Here is a 13740-nt window from a genome sequence, read left to right on the forward strand (position 1 = left end):
TGCCCTGAAGCCCAAAATCCCGCAGCCGCCTCTTCACTGTAGATGTTGACACTGGTGTTTTGCGGGTACTATTTAATGAAGATGCCAGTTGGGTACCTGTGAGGCGTCTGTTTCTCAAACTAGAGACTCTAATGTGCTTATCTTCTTGCTTAGTTGTGCAACGCGGACTCCCACTTCTTTTTCTACTCTGGTTAGAGCCTGTTTGTGCTGTCCTCTGAAGGGAGTAGTACACACCGTTGTAGGAAATCTTCAATTTCTTAGCAATTTCTCGCATGGAATAGCCTTCATTTCTAAGAACAAGAATAGACTGTCGAGTTTCAGATGAAAGTTCTCTTTTTCTGGCCATTTTGAGCGTTTAATTGACCCCACAAATGTGATGCTCCAGAAACTCAATCTGCTCACAGGAAGGTCAGTTTTGTAGCTTCTGTAACGAGCTAGACTGTTTTCAGATGTGTGAACATGATTGCACAAGGGTTTTCTGATCATCAATTACCCTTCTGAGCCAATGAGCAAACACATTGTACCATTAGAACACTGGAGTGATAGTTGCTGGAAATGGGCCTCTATTCACCTTTGTAGATATTGCACAAAAAAACAGACATTTGCAGCTAGAATAGTCATTTACCACATTAGCAATGTATAGAGTGCATTTGTTTAAAGTTAGGACTAGTTTAAAGTTATCTTCATTGAAAAGTACAGTGCTTTTCCTTCAAAAATAAGGACATTTCAATGTGACCCCAAACTTTTGAACGGTAGTGTATGTCCTTTTTTTGGCCTTACATTCTATGTTACATTCATATACTGTAATAGGGCATATCACCAGGGAAGCCCATCTTAGCACAACCCCTGTAAGGCGTAATTGGTAGAGATGAGTGAGCACCCAAATGCTCGGGTCCGCATTATTCGAGTAGAGCTTTTCGTAAAATTCGAGAGCTCTACTCGAGTAACGAACCCCATTGACTACAATAGGAGACTCGAGTATTTTTGTATGTGGAACGCCGGGTCCCGAGCTTTTTTTTTTTTTTTTTTTTTCTTGGTTCGTGTTTCTCTCTCTCTCTCTCTCTCCCTCCCCCTCCCCACCAGACCAAAAATTTTCAAATGAAGCGCGCTGCGTCGCGGCAGGGAGGGGCCAAAAGCTGGGGTGGAGTCGAACGCAATTTGATGCTCGTTCGAGTTACCAGCGCCATTGAGTACGCTAATACTTGAACGAGCATCAAACTCGCCAGAGTACGTTCGCTCAACTCTAGTAATTGGTATTTACAAAAAAACCAACAACTTTCGAAATGTCAATAACTTTGATCGGTGGAAGGTCCTGGTGGCCAAGAAGACCCCTCCGATCATTGAAATGAAGTGACAGAAGCACTTATCCGAGCACTGGCAGTGCTCACTAGCTGTAGACGGGCTAAAAAAAAAGTCTACAACTAGTCTTTAGCTCACAAAGTTAGCCGCTCGCTCAGGGCGCCTTCACACTGGGGGGAAAATCGTGCGAGATTTGTGCATTGCAAGACGCACAAATATGAACCCCATTTTTTTGGGTGGGTTCAGTCACATCCACAGGGTTTTCACATGGTGGCAAGTGCGACATGGTGAATCACTGATTGATTCTGCAGTGGCAGCCGCCATGACAACCTGCTCTGTTTGCTTGGAGTGAAAGTCTGAGCTGTTAGAATCTGACTGGACAGGTGGAATAAGTAAATCGTGAGCTCGGCGCTCAGAGCGCACACTGCGGACATATTAACACACCGAGCAGTGAAAGGACCGCTCTGAGAAAATATAGAAATACACCCAGTGATCTGTGGGGTCACCGTACATGGACCGCTGAGCAAAATTTCTGATTTATTACGTTTTTTTTCTTCATTTTTAATTATACACCTTAAAGGGGTTGTCAGGATGACAGGCATTTCCCTTTGCTGGAACCTCTGCATATGACTTGCATTATAAAGATGTGCTGGGGGACTTTTCACTTGCAACATTGATGACCGTCCTCCTCTCTGGCAGACTCGGCACATCCATGCATATTAGGGAGCATTCAAGCAGTTTTCCCAATGCTGTGGGATCCCGTCGGGGAGTTACTCCACCGCTGCAGAAAACATGAATCAGACGGAAATAGGCCCCATTTATGTGAACTGGTGTTGCACACAGGCTTTGTTTTAGGCTACACTGACACGGATCTGCGCCATATCGACCTGAGAAACTGGGCCCAATATCGCGCTTGCCAACATACGATTTTCATGACAATGTGATACAATGTGTTTTGGATTAAAAGCCGCATGGCATAACTTCTATGTAAGTGCGCACAAAACTTGTGGGAGTTTCTCTTCATTTGTATGAATGGGCAAACAGTTTAAGTAAAAAAAGAAATTAAAAAAAAATAAAATAAAATTTAAAAAACACACACACACACACACACACACACACAACATGTCCGATCTTCAGAGAATAGCACATATCAGCGAGCGGTCTCCCGTACTTAGGACAGCGCCAGGGCATGATGTCCGATCCAAGTTGTGCCCGAGAAACTCCAGCAAAACTTTTTATTCTTCCTGACCCCTACCCTAAAGTCTGCAGCTTGTACCACTCACACAGCTATCTTATTAGATCCCAAAATATGGCAGAGGAGGTGATCAGGGGAGCGGCCATTTAACTGGACTTCATGTAGGTAGACACATTGAAGAGTAGTGCTCTCCTCAGTCTGATCTGGCTGATAACAGAGAACGACAGATCCCACTCTGGGGCACAGTCGGACAGCAGGGAGTCTTATATACAAGACACTAACTTACTTCTTATTCCTGGTGAAGAACCGTGCCTGGACCTGCGCCATGGCTTCTCTCTACTAGTCACACAGAGCGTACAGGCTGCAGTCCGGGGGCTAACCACGTGTTACACGGAGCATGCCTGAGAGCCGAGCGCGTCGAATCCCATCGATTCATCCGGTCTGCTGTTAAAGTGACAGTGCTGACACACATGAACTGCGCATTCTATGTGTACGAGGAAACGCGTGGCCACATAATATTATTTCATCTTCACTGATGGTTTTACACGTTTTATTAAAAGAAAAAAGTTATTCTCAGTTGAAATATGACTCCGCTTCCTTTGCGTTCCACTTTCGCTTCCGGGATGGTTCGGTTGCGTTGCACGGTCCTACGGAAGCTGTGAAGGGCTAAAGGGTGTCCGTGTGCGCAGGCGCGAGTATCCTGGTCTCCATGGTGGTGTTTGCGAAAGCCAAGACGAGGTTGAGTAGACTCGTTTTGAATTTTCTCTCCTTGGGTGGCTGCTCCCTCCCCTCCCCCCATATAGAGCCGCGTGCAGGGGAGACGGTGGGGCTGCGGCCGCGGAGCGGTGACCGGGGAGGTGGCGGCAGCGGCGCCCGATAATCAGCTTATTGTTTAGTCTCCTTCTAATATGGCGGTCCGTGAGCTGCGTGACTTGTGGAGCAGATGTGATCGTACATTCCCCGCAGTCGCTAATAGCGCCCCAGTACACGTGGTGCTCCAGGGGGTCACAGCAGTGGCTGCAGGCTATTGTAGACCGGGGTCAGGGGACCAGCAAGAACTATAGATAGGCGTCAGGACAACCAACATGGCGGTCCCTTTGCGCGTTGCCCCGCTGGCCGACTCTTGTAGGCGCCGTTGTAATTCCCCAGAAGCCGCCGCAGGATTTTCCTCTATTTTTGGCGCATCTAATTAATATATTCCTATACAGGATCGGCCACGGAGAACGAACCCTGCACCGTGCTGTTATGGAAGCTGTCCGAAAGAAATCTGCCCGTTGCCCGTAGCAACCAATCACAGCACAGCTTTCATTTCTTATACTGCGCTGGTAAAATGAAGGCTGCGCTGTGATTGGTTGCTATGGGCAACACAGGTTGTCTGTTATATGGCTGGCATAACTCTGTGTCCCAGCCTGTAGATACTATGGTGATGCTGAGTGTAGAGCCTGAGTAAGGCTGGGCTCACACGAGCGGGTCGGATACAGAGTGCAGGAGGCCTGCAGCAGATTCCAGCCGGTGACCTTGCGTAGGGCGAGTAACCGTATTGTGTATGACTGCGGAGGCTCGCAGGCGCTCAGTATAGGTTGTTTTGTACTTCCCATGCCTCCGCTTAGTGATGGCACCCGCAGCACATACGCAGGGTTATTCGTGGAATCCACAAGAATCCACAATTCAAATCCCGTTGTGATAGACCGGCCTTACATAACACACAGGGGGAGAGCTCTTTAATAATAATAATCTTCATATAGCGCCAACATATTCTGCAGCGCTTACAGAACAGGAGGGATAATAAGACCACGGTTGCATAGTAATCAGTTGATGGAAACAATAGGGGTACGGGTCCTGCTCCAACGAGCTTACATACTACAGATAATGGGGTGATACAGAGGGTAAAGGGCTGGAGATGTGCACAGTATGGTGAGGTGGAGAGTGAGGGATGTTATACACAGACAATGGTCAGGCCATATAGTGGCGGTATGACCACAGAAGGCGGTTGATTACAGCTAGCATGGATTGCAGTCAGTAGGTCAGGGAGCATGTTATCAGGGGGAGTACAAAGGGGTTTGTTTAGGGAATGTGGTATGCCTCCCTGAAGAGGTGCGTTTTTAGAGCACGTCTGAAGTTCTGCGAGTCCTGGATTGCCCGGATGTTCTTTGGTAGTGCGTTCCAGAGGATCGGAGCTGCTCTGGAGAAGTCTTGGAGGCGGGAATGAGAAGTTCGAGTTAAAGGGGCATGTAATCTGATTTTGTTAGTGGAGCAGAGGGCACAGACTGGGTGATGCATTGAGACGAGGGAAGCAATGTTGGGCGGCACTGCGCTGTGGGGAGCTTTGTGGATTAGGGTAGTAAGTTTAAATTGAATTCTGTATTTAACGGACAGCCAGTGCAGTGACCGGCACAGGGCAGAGGCGTCTGAGTAGCGGCTGGACAGGAAGATGAGCCTGGCTGCCGCATTCAGGATGGACTGGAGAGGGGAGAGTCTGGTGCAGGGGAGGCCGATCAGCAACGAGTTGCAATAATCGAGCCGAGAGTAGATGAGGGCAGCAGATAACAAACCGTGCTACATCAGGCTAGGGCCACTCTCGTACGACTGTATGTAAGAAATAAACAAAAAACTGCATGCTGAGCTGTGGGGTTTTATTTGTGCGCGAAATATGTACTAAAATGCCCAAAATAGGGCATTCTGCGTGTGATTTTTGCAGGCGTAAAATACACTGTACAAAAACACTAGTGTGAGGGGCGGTAAATCACCGGCGAACCACGCTGTCTGACGTTTTCCATAGCATTGCTCTGCGGTCAGCCTATCTGATGCTTGTTCCGCATCACCCTGCAGCAAGTTGTTGAACCGCTCATCTTTGAAGAGCTCTCAAATCTGAGGACCCACAAAAATTCCCTCTTTAATCTTTGCCTCGTTCAGTCAAGGGAATTTTTCATGAAGGCATCGGAAAGCTGGCGAAGTCCGGTCCATGACTTTAACGAAGTTCTTCATCAAACCTAGTTTGATGTGAAGGGGTGGTAGCAGGATTTTATGAGCCTTGACCAGAGCTGGGTGCTGGATATTCTCTCCAACTGCTACATTTTGTCTGCGAGTCCATTCCTTCCGCAAGTAGGGCAATTTCCTTGCTCGGCTATCCCACTCACATAAGCAAATAAGAGAGATGGAATAATACCTCCACGGTGCCACCTATTGGAAGGCAGCATTCCTGCAAGCCAAAGTTAGACTTTTTATACAAGCCTTGTAACAATGACTGGAAATTAAAAGCAAAGCCAGACTCCATGTACAGACAGCTGTTTCAGGGTATTTGCCCTTCACATAAGAAACACATGTATTTTGTAAATCCCTGCTGCAGTCCCATTAAAAGGGCAACTACCTTCAAATCACCACAGAGGTGCCAGCTTTACTTGTTATACTCAATGGTATTTAGTAGCTGCTTTAAATTATTGTACGTCTCTTTCATGTGGACAGCATGCGCTACTGGAATAGATGGAAGACAGTTTCCATTGTGCAAAAGCACAGCCTTAAAGAGGTTGTCTCGCGGCAGCAAGTGGGGTTATACACTTCTGTATGGCCATATTAATGCACTTTGTAATATACGTCGTGCATTAAATATGAGCCTTACCTGCTCCATTGCTAGCATCCACGTCTCCATGGCGCCGACTAATTTCGCTGTCTTGTGGCGTTTTTAGACGCGCTTGCGCTGTGCGGTCTTCTGCTTGGTGAATGGGGCCGCTCGTGCCGGAGAGCTGGTCACGGCGTCGTCATCGTAGCTCCGCCCCGTCACGTGTGCCGATTCCAGCCAATCAGGAGGCTGGAATCGGCAATGGAACGCACAGAGCCCATGGTGCACCATGGGAGAAGACCCGCGGTGCACCATGGGAGAAAACCGCAGTGCATCCCTGGGAAAGGACCGGCGGCCATCTTAGGGAGAAGATTTTTTAAACTCCTTATTTCGTCGGATCGGTGAGTAGCAAGCAGTTTAAAAACCGCTTTAATTTGCTATTTTGTGACAGGGGGAATGGGCTAAGGTAAGATTTTGATGCTTGCCGCGAGACAACCCCTTTAAGACTCAGTTTCAAAGAATCTACAAATGAGTCTCCATTTTTGTGGGTCATGAGTGATTTCTAAGGCATTCATTAGATCCTCAATATCGGTACACTAGAGATTAGGTGTTGAAATGTACGCTGGTAATGTGGGAGTTAACATGGTGTACTGGTTATTTTGGGGTTAAGGTGTGAGGTAATGAGCTCAGAGGCAGTGACGGATCACATGATGGTGACATCACAGGTCCTGTAAGCACACGGCTGCTGTCTGGCTCAAACTAAGTGTAACTAAGGATGTTGTTACAGTCCTACTGGATAAATTTGCACTGTGAAACACTGAAAATGAACTATATGGAATATCTTCAAAACAAGAGCCAATAACAAATTTTCATGTTCATATTTGTGTTCAGCACACCAAGATACTACAGGACCTTTTTAAGTTATGTAGCAGGGCAGTATCAGAATAGCCTACAGAGGGTGCTAAATAGGCATTCTGATACCTGGAAAAGAGATAGAAAGGGTTAACACCCTAGGTCAGTGATCGCAAACCTTTTAAAGACCGAGTGCCCAAATTGCAACCCAAAACCCACTTATTTATCGCAAACTGCCAACACGTCGGGGCGGGGCTTATCACGACGTATGATTTTATCCCTGTCATTCTAAAAAGGACAGGGCCACTTCAACATAGACAGCGTGCAGATTTTGACTGCTTTTTGGATGTAGAAATACTGCAGAATGTCCTCAGCGGAACTTTCTGTGCTTTTTGGATGTAGAAATACTGCAGAATGTCCTCAGCGGAACTTTCTGTGGAGCATTTCCGCATCCAAAAAGCAGTCAAAATCTGCATGCGGTCTATTTTGAAACAACCCTGCCAATTTCCACCACATGTAAACACACCCCAGTGATAACCCCCCCAGCGGCTGGACGCCTCCTCCCCATGCTCTTGCGGAACCAAGTAGGAGACGTCGGGGGAGGAGGATCCCGGCTGCACACTGATGTCAGTGTGCGCCGGGATCAGCGCAGATAGCAGCGCTGCTTGGTGTATGCCGGCAGGGGAGCTACAGCCCCTGCCGGTATTTACTATCACGGTGAGTGGCCGGCGGCGACGCGTGCCAGCAGGGAGGGCTCTCCGTGCCATAGGTTCGCCACCACTGCCCTAAGTGTAGCAGGAATGAGTTACAATTGAGATGTATAAAAGTGAGTTCCTGCCAGAATCAGGGGAAGAGACCGCTCAGTGGAGCTAGGAGGGCTGGTAGCCAAGGTTCAGTTGGGACCAGCAAAAGGCCCCGAGTCGGACAGGGGATGACAACCCTCGACTCAGACCCCGGTGGGGTGAAAATTATGGACTGTTGTATGCGGTGTCTACATTTATGCTGATGAATAAATGCTGTCAGGAGGCAGGCGCCAGATTATGAAAGAGAATCCACATCTCCTCATTGTTTCTACACGGTTGGTGCCCATTCCAGACCGAGCGTTCGGCGAATCCAAGGCGAGTAACCCCGCTTGCTTACAGTCGGTCACAATTTCAGTGTTGACCAGTAGATCATCAACACTTGATCAGCTGGGGTCCACCACTTGGGATTACAGTTGATCGGGCACACGCTGTCAGCACCAAAATACATGGGTACAGATCAGAATCTGCTTCTACTACCGTACTACCCCTGTGTAGTGGCCGGCAATTGTAATTGTCACAACTCTCATTAAAATAATTTTTTTGAATGCATGCATTTTTGTAAAATTGTCAAGTTTTTGTTGTGTTCATCAGTTATCCAAACTTTATATTTTCGTAAACGATAATTATTTCTCTGGGATGCAAATTCTGGAATTAAAACAATATGATGTACAGAAAATGTACACAAATAATTCAACAGCAACCTATGTTGCATAATAGGGTCATTCCATGTCAAGTGGCCTAATGGTCCCCGCTCGACCACCTTCAATTTTGCTGAAATTTTTACAGACTGTTCACACACCACCTGTATGAGGTTCTGCAAAGTTTCAGCTTGGTTGAGGCACAAGAGCTGTTTGCATGAAGGTCACTCTTCCCTCGCAGAGGTCGTTTCGAAAATACATCCAAGTTTGTATTGCTACCGGTCTTGACCTAAGCAAGCTAACCTACTGAAACTTGGTCAACTTTTTGGGTAGAATTTGAAAAATGTACAGGTAGGGCTGCCTAAGCATTGGTTTGGTGGCTCATAAGGCCTAGAGTGGCTGATAGATGTTGCAACAAAATTGTCCACAAGTTTAGGAACCCGTAACTTATTAACAAATGGCTTAAATAAGCTGGAATAGTACAAGTGCCGAGCAGAGCACTGGTAAACTGCATTCTTTTTTGCTTGCGTGCTAAGGCCACACAGCGTCGACAAAACATCTGACAGCAATTTTTAGGCCCCCTGTCCACGACCGTGAATTACGCAGGCTGAAGCTTTCCATAGCATTGCTATTGAAAGCGCCAGCGCCCTGTTCACGAGTGGCGAATCATTGCGATTCTCCGCTCGCGGCTGGCAATTCGCAGCATGCTGCGAATTGCCCTGATTCTCCGCGGTCAGCCTATCTGTCAGATGGGCAGACCTGCGGAGAACCGTGTGCCAACTGCTGCTCCCAGGTGGCGGCTCCCGCGGCGAGACACCGCAACGCCCATGAACAGGGCGCCTGAACGCACCCCATCATTGTGATATGTGGTTTCTTTGTATGATGCAGCTTTCACTTGCATTTGTGGATTACACTGTAGACTGTGTTCACAGACAATGATTTCGCTGTACAAATAAAGATGATTATTGTCCTGAGCCCATGCAGTGATTTGCCTGTTATCAATGCAGTGACGCCTGAGGGCCCGTAAATCTTCAGCATCCGATATTGACCGTTGGCCCTGCACACATGAATTTCTCCAGATTCTCCAAATCCTTTGATATTCTGTACTATATATTGAAAGTCTTTGCACTTTTACGTTTGAGGAACATTTTACTGAAATTGTTCCACAATTTTTAGATGCAGTTTTCCTCAGATTTGTGAACCTTTTGGAGTTCAAGATTCTTGGGCACAACTCGCATCGGACAGCACTTGGATATCCTGTCCGTGTGCTGTCCAATGTCCTGGACAACGCACATTGACATGCATTTCTTGTCCGAAAATCGCACACAAATAGGACATGCTCTTCTCGGACTATTTCTGTCAAAATTGGGCGGAAATATTGTTTGTGTGCATGTACCCTAACATGCACTTTTTATACATAATCATGTGACTTAGTAGAAAATTGAGCTCCAGCATTAGTATCACTTTCTTCTCCAGCCTTTTGTTAACACTTTCCTAACTTTGTGATGTGTCGCTGCCATCAATTTCTAATTAAAGGGGTTGTCCCGCGCCGAAACTGGTTTTTTTTTGTTTTTTTTTTTAACCCCCCCCCCCCCCCGTTCGGCGCGAGACAACCCCGATGCAGGGGTTAAAAAAACAACCCGCACAGCGCTTACCTGAATCCCGGCGGTCCGGCGTCTTCATACTTACCTGCTGAAGATGGCCGCCGGGATCCTCTGTCTCCGTGGACCGCAGGGCTTCTGTGCGGTCCATTGCCGATTCCAGCCTCCTGATTGGCTGGAATCGGCACGTGACGGGGCGGAGCTACACGGAGCCGGCATTCTACACGAGCGGCCCCATAGAAGACTGCAGAAGACCCGGACTGCGCAAGCGCGGCTAATTTGGCCATCGGAGGGCGAAAATTAGTCGGCTCCATGGGAACGAGGACGCCAGCAACGGAGCAGGTAAGTATAAAACTTTTTATAACTTCTGTATGGCTCATAATTAATGCACAATGTATATTACAAAGTGCATTATTATGGCCATACAGAAGTGTATAGACCCACTTGCTGCCTCGGGACAACCCCTTTAAGTAAATTTTTCTAAATAAAATGGAAACCCGTCTCACTTCCCCCTTCTGATTTTTGTTCTATGTTGTCTTGTGTATAAAATATGTTTATATTGGACTATTTTGATATGTCTGCAGATAGTTGGACTACTATGAAAGTACAGGTTCTACTTTAACCCCTTAGTGGCCAGGCCAAATTTTGGAAATCTGTAATGTGTCACTAACATAGAGTAACTCCGTAAAAGTTTTTGCATATCCAAGTGATTCTGACATTGTTTGTTTTTTTTCCGCCACATATTGTACTTCATTTAGTTGGTAAAAATCGACCAATAGAATTTGAGTATATTTATTAAAAGCACCAAAATTGGGAAATTTTCAACTGCAATATATCAAATATGTGCAAACATACAGTAAAACCTTTTGATGAGATATATATTTCCTTCTGTTTACTTTATTCTTAAAGGACATTTGAAAAACTAGTTGTTTTTTTTCAACCATTTAAGAGATGTACAAATTTAACATTAATTATTACAATTTAGAAGAACATTTTGTTTTCCTACACCAAGCCAGTATAGCAAAGGCTCATAGGTGTCAGAATGATAGATAATCCCACAAATAACCCCATTAAAATATATATACCCCTTAATATATTCACTGAGGGGGGTCAGGAGTACTTTAACTCTATGGGGGTTTTTTTGTAATGCAATTTAGAGAGGAAAAAAAAATTCATGTATTTGCCAATATATCATTTTAAAGACAGGTTTTTTTTCTATAGTACACAATAAATGAGGATTTGCACCCCTAAATAGTTTCCCCTGTTTGTCATGTGTTCAGAAACATACCCATTGTGGCCCTAATATTATGTCCATATGCACAACGGGGCCCACAATGAAAGGAGCAGCCGGTGGCTTCCAGAACGGACCTTTTGCTTGAAGGTTTTTCAGGCCCCATTGCCCACTTGTAGAGCCTTGAGCGTTGGAGAACCACCACATGTGACATCATTTTGAAAACTAGACCTCTAAACAAATTCATCTAGGGGTGTGCTGCATATTTTGACCCCATGGTTTTTTAATGAATCGAAGCAAAGCAGAATGAAAAAAAATATGATTTTCATCTTTTTGGCAATTGTCATTTGAAACAGTTTTTTTTAACAGGACACATATATAAATGAAGACTTTTCCCTCCAAATAGAATTCCCCCCCCCCCCCCCCCGTTTGTCCCGTGTTCAGAAACACCCTCCATTGTAGCCGCAATCTGCTTACAGGACGCATGGCTAGGCCTATAATGGAGGGAACACTTGTTGGATTTCAGGGCACAACTAAATTCCAGGCCCCATTGCCAACTTGTAGAGCCATTGAGCGTCAAACGATAGAGAACCCCCACAAGTGACCCCATTTTGAAACGTAGACCCTTTAGCTCATTTATCTAGATGTGTACTGAGCATTCTGACACCAGTTTTTTGCAAAAATTATTATAAAGCAGGTGAAAAAGAAATAAAATGTCATTTGTCTTCACAAATATGTCACTTTCATTACAGTCTTCTTTGTTTCCAGCAGGAAAACTGGGGAGACACACCCTAAATTTTATAGCACTAGGCCTATGATGGAGGGAACACCTATTGGCTTTCAGGGCACAACTGAAAAAATCACCCCCCCCCCCCTCCCCTTTTAGAATTTCCTAAATCTTAGATAAAAGTAATAATATAAAACTGTGTTATGTCTGAAAACGGGTAATTACAGAGGACCGGTTGGAATGAGCATATGCCACTCCAAAACTGGGTATCCCTCCTTCTCCACCTATGCTTGCTGCAAACCCGACACTTTTTTGGGGGGTATTTCTTGACCTCAGTGGCATGGATAGGGTGTAAAAAGTGGTGCTCTGAGGCATTGTAAGCTTGCTGAGGTGCGATGGTCCCACACAGAAGGCGCTCAACAAGCGGCTCCTGGAACTGCAGGAAGGCGAGCGTTCCTGGGACTCCTTGTAATTATGTAGGTATTGTAAGTAGCGATCTGAATAAGGTAGATCGCTACCTTTATATACCATGAGATAATGGCAATCACATGACTGGGGACCGCTCGCCGAGGTTTGAAGTTCATTGCTCCAGGCTCAAGCAAGGAGATTTTAAATTTCCCGGCTTTCCTGCATGTGTCTGCCATTTTGCTTGTGGCCGCAGAAGCTGGGGAAGGTTCCATGGAGGATGATCATGTCGGGGAACGAATCCAGCGGCCTTCAGTAAGAAGTTTCATCTCTCCTCACTGATGCGATTAATTAGGGGAGATTACCTTTTACATGGTCGCCGTTATCCATTGGATACTGCATTGTTCAAACCCCTTTAAGTGACAACATAAACTATTATCACTTTTGTTTTTTTTAAGCATTCTTGATTTGCAGCGTTTTTTTCACACCTTCCTAAAATGTTTGCCCAGTACTGTACGTCAATCTCCATTTCCGATCTTGTCAGTAAATATACAGCACATGTATGGAGCCATTATATGGTCATGTACATCAGTCTTTTTTTTAAAGGACAGCTAAAGGGCTTGTGCCAAGAGTACAACCCTTGTTCGTGTGCCCTATGTATAGTTGGCCGGAGTTTCACATGGCAAAATTAGCTGATTGCCAGGGGAGATCAGCTGTTAGCCCCGGCCTCCACAGTCTAGCAGGGGTTGTACATCTTAGCACAAGCCCTCTAAGATCATAATTTGGTACTACCTAATGTCTTTTTTTCTTATATCCTTAGGACACATGGAAATGGAAGGTAGTGGGCTACAATGTGACACCATGGCACACCCCACAGAGTTACTCATAACTTGTACAAATACAGACACCCAGTCGGGAGCGACAGAACTGGATCTTGAGGTCAGTAAGTTTCTCAGGTTACTCTCACACTCGCCACTTTTTACCATCCCGAGCCCCACGCTAACCGCGGTACAATGCCACCATGGTTTTAATGGGTCTTCGCAGACCTGCGCTCGAACTTTCTTCACTTTTTTCAAGACACCCACCTAGTAGTGTGTTGGACCTCATTTGGGTTTCAGAGCCGCAGTAATTCCTTATGACATAGATTGCACTAGGTATTGGAATTCCTCAGCAGGGTTATCGGTTCATGCGAACAGAATAGCTTCTTGCTGTTGCTACAAATTAGATGGGGCTACTAACACTCTGAACACCCAACAAGGGTTCATCGATCCATGCTGCTTGAGCCATATTCTGACCCTTCAATAAGCACGATGCAAAAGCAATCTGGATTCATGTGATCGGGTGATGTTTTTGTACTGCTCAGTGATCCCATTGTTGTGCTGTTTTTTTTTTTTTCTTTTGTCCTCTGGAGTCTTGTCTTTCTGTTTCTCTTA

The 13740-nt window shown here is 45.9% G+C and overlaps 2 protein-coding genes across 4 annotated transcripts in view; one reads left to right on the forward strand and one right to left on the reverse strand.

The window, feature by feature from the left end:
* The window catches only part of WDR12 (WD repeat domain 12), a 29788-nt gene extending 26742 nt beyond the window's left edge, over positions 1 to 3046 (reverse strand). Inside the window, exon 1 of the mRNA XM_066575426.1 lies at positions 2781 to 3046. Coding sequence (XP_066431523.1) covers positions 2781 to 2821 — 41 coding nt within the window. The 5' untranslated portion in view covers positions 2822 to 3046. The remainder of the gene's footprint in view (positions 1 to 2780) is intronic.
* A 136-nt stretch (positions 3047 to 3182) lies between these two features.
* Positions 3183 to 13740, forward strand: part of CARF (calcium responsive transcription factor) — a 39088-nt gene continuing 28530 nt past the window's right edge. The window contains exons 1-2 of one of the 3 annotated variants that reach the window (XM_066575428.1): positions 3183 to 3232; positions 13128 to 13246. In XM_066575428.1, the coding sequence (XP_066431525.1) occupies positions 13133 to 13246 (114 nt within the window). In that variant the 5' untranslated portion in view covers positions 3183 to 3232; positions 13128 to 13132. Of the gene's footprint in view, positions 3233 to 12100; positions 13247 to 13740 lie in introns of those variants that run through there. The other 2 variants (XM_066575429.1, XM_066575427.1) reach the window with 2 other exon arrangements.

This window comes from Eleutherodactylus coqui, chromosome 8 (genome assembly GCF_035609145.1).
Source record: "Eleutherodactylus coqui strain aEleCoq1 chromosome 8, aEleCoq1.hap1, whole genome shotgun sequence".
Lineage (NCBI taxonomy): Eukaryota > Metazoa > Chordata > Amphibia > Anura > Eleutherodactylidae > Eleutherodactylus > Eleutherodactylus coqui.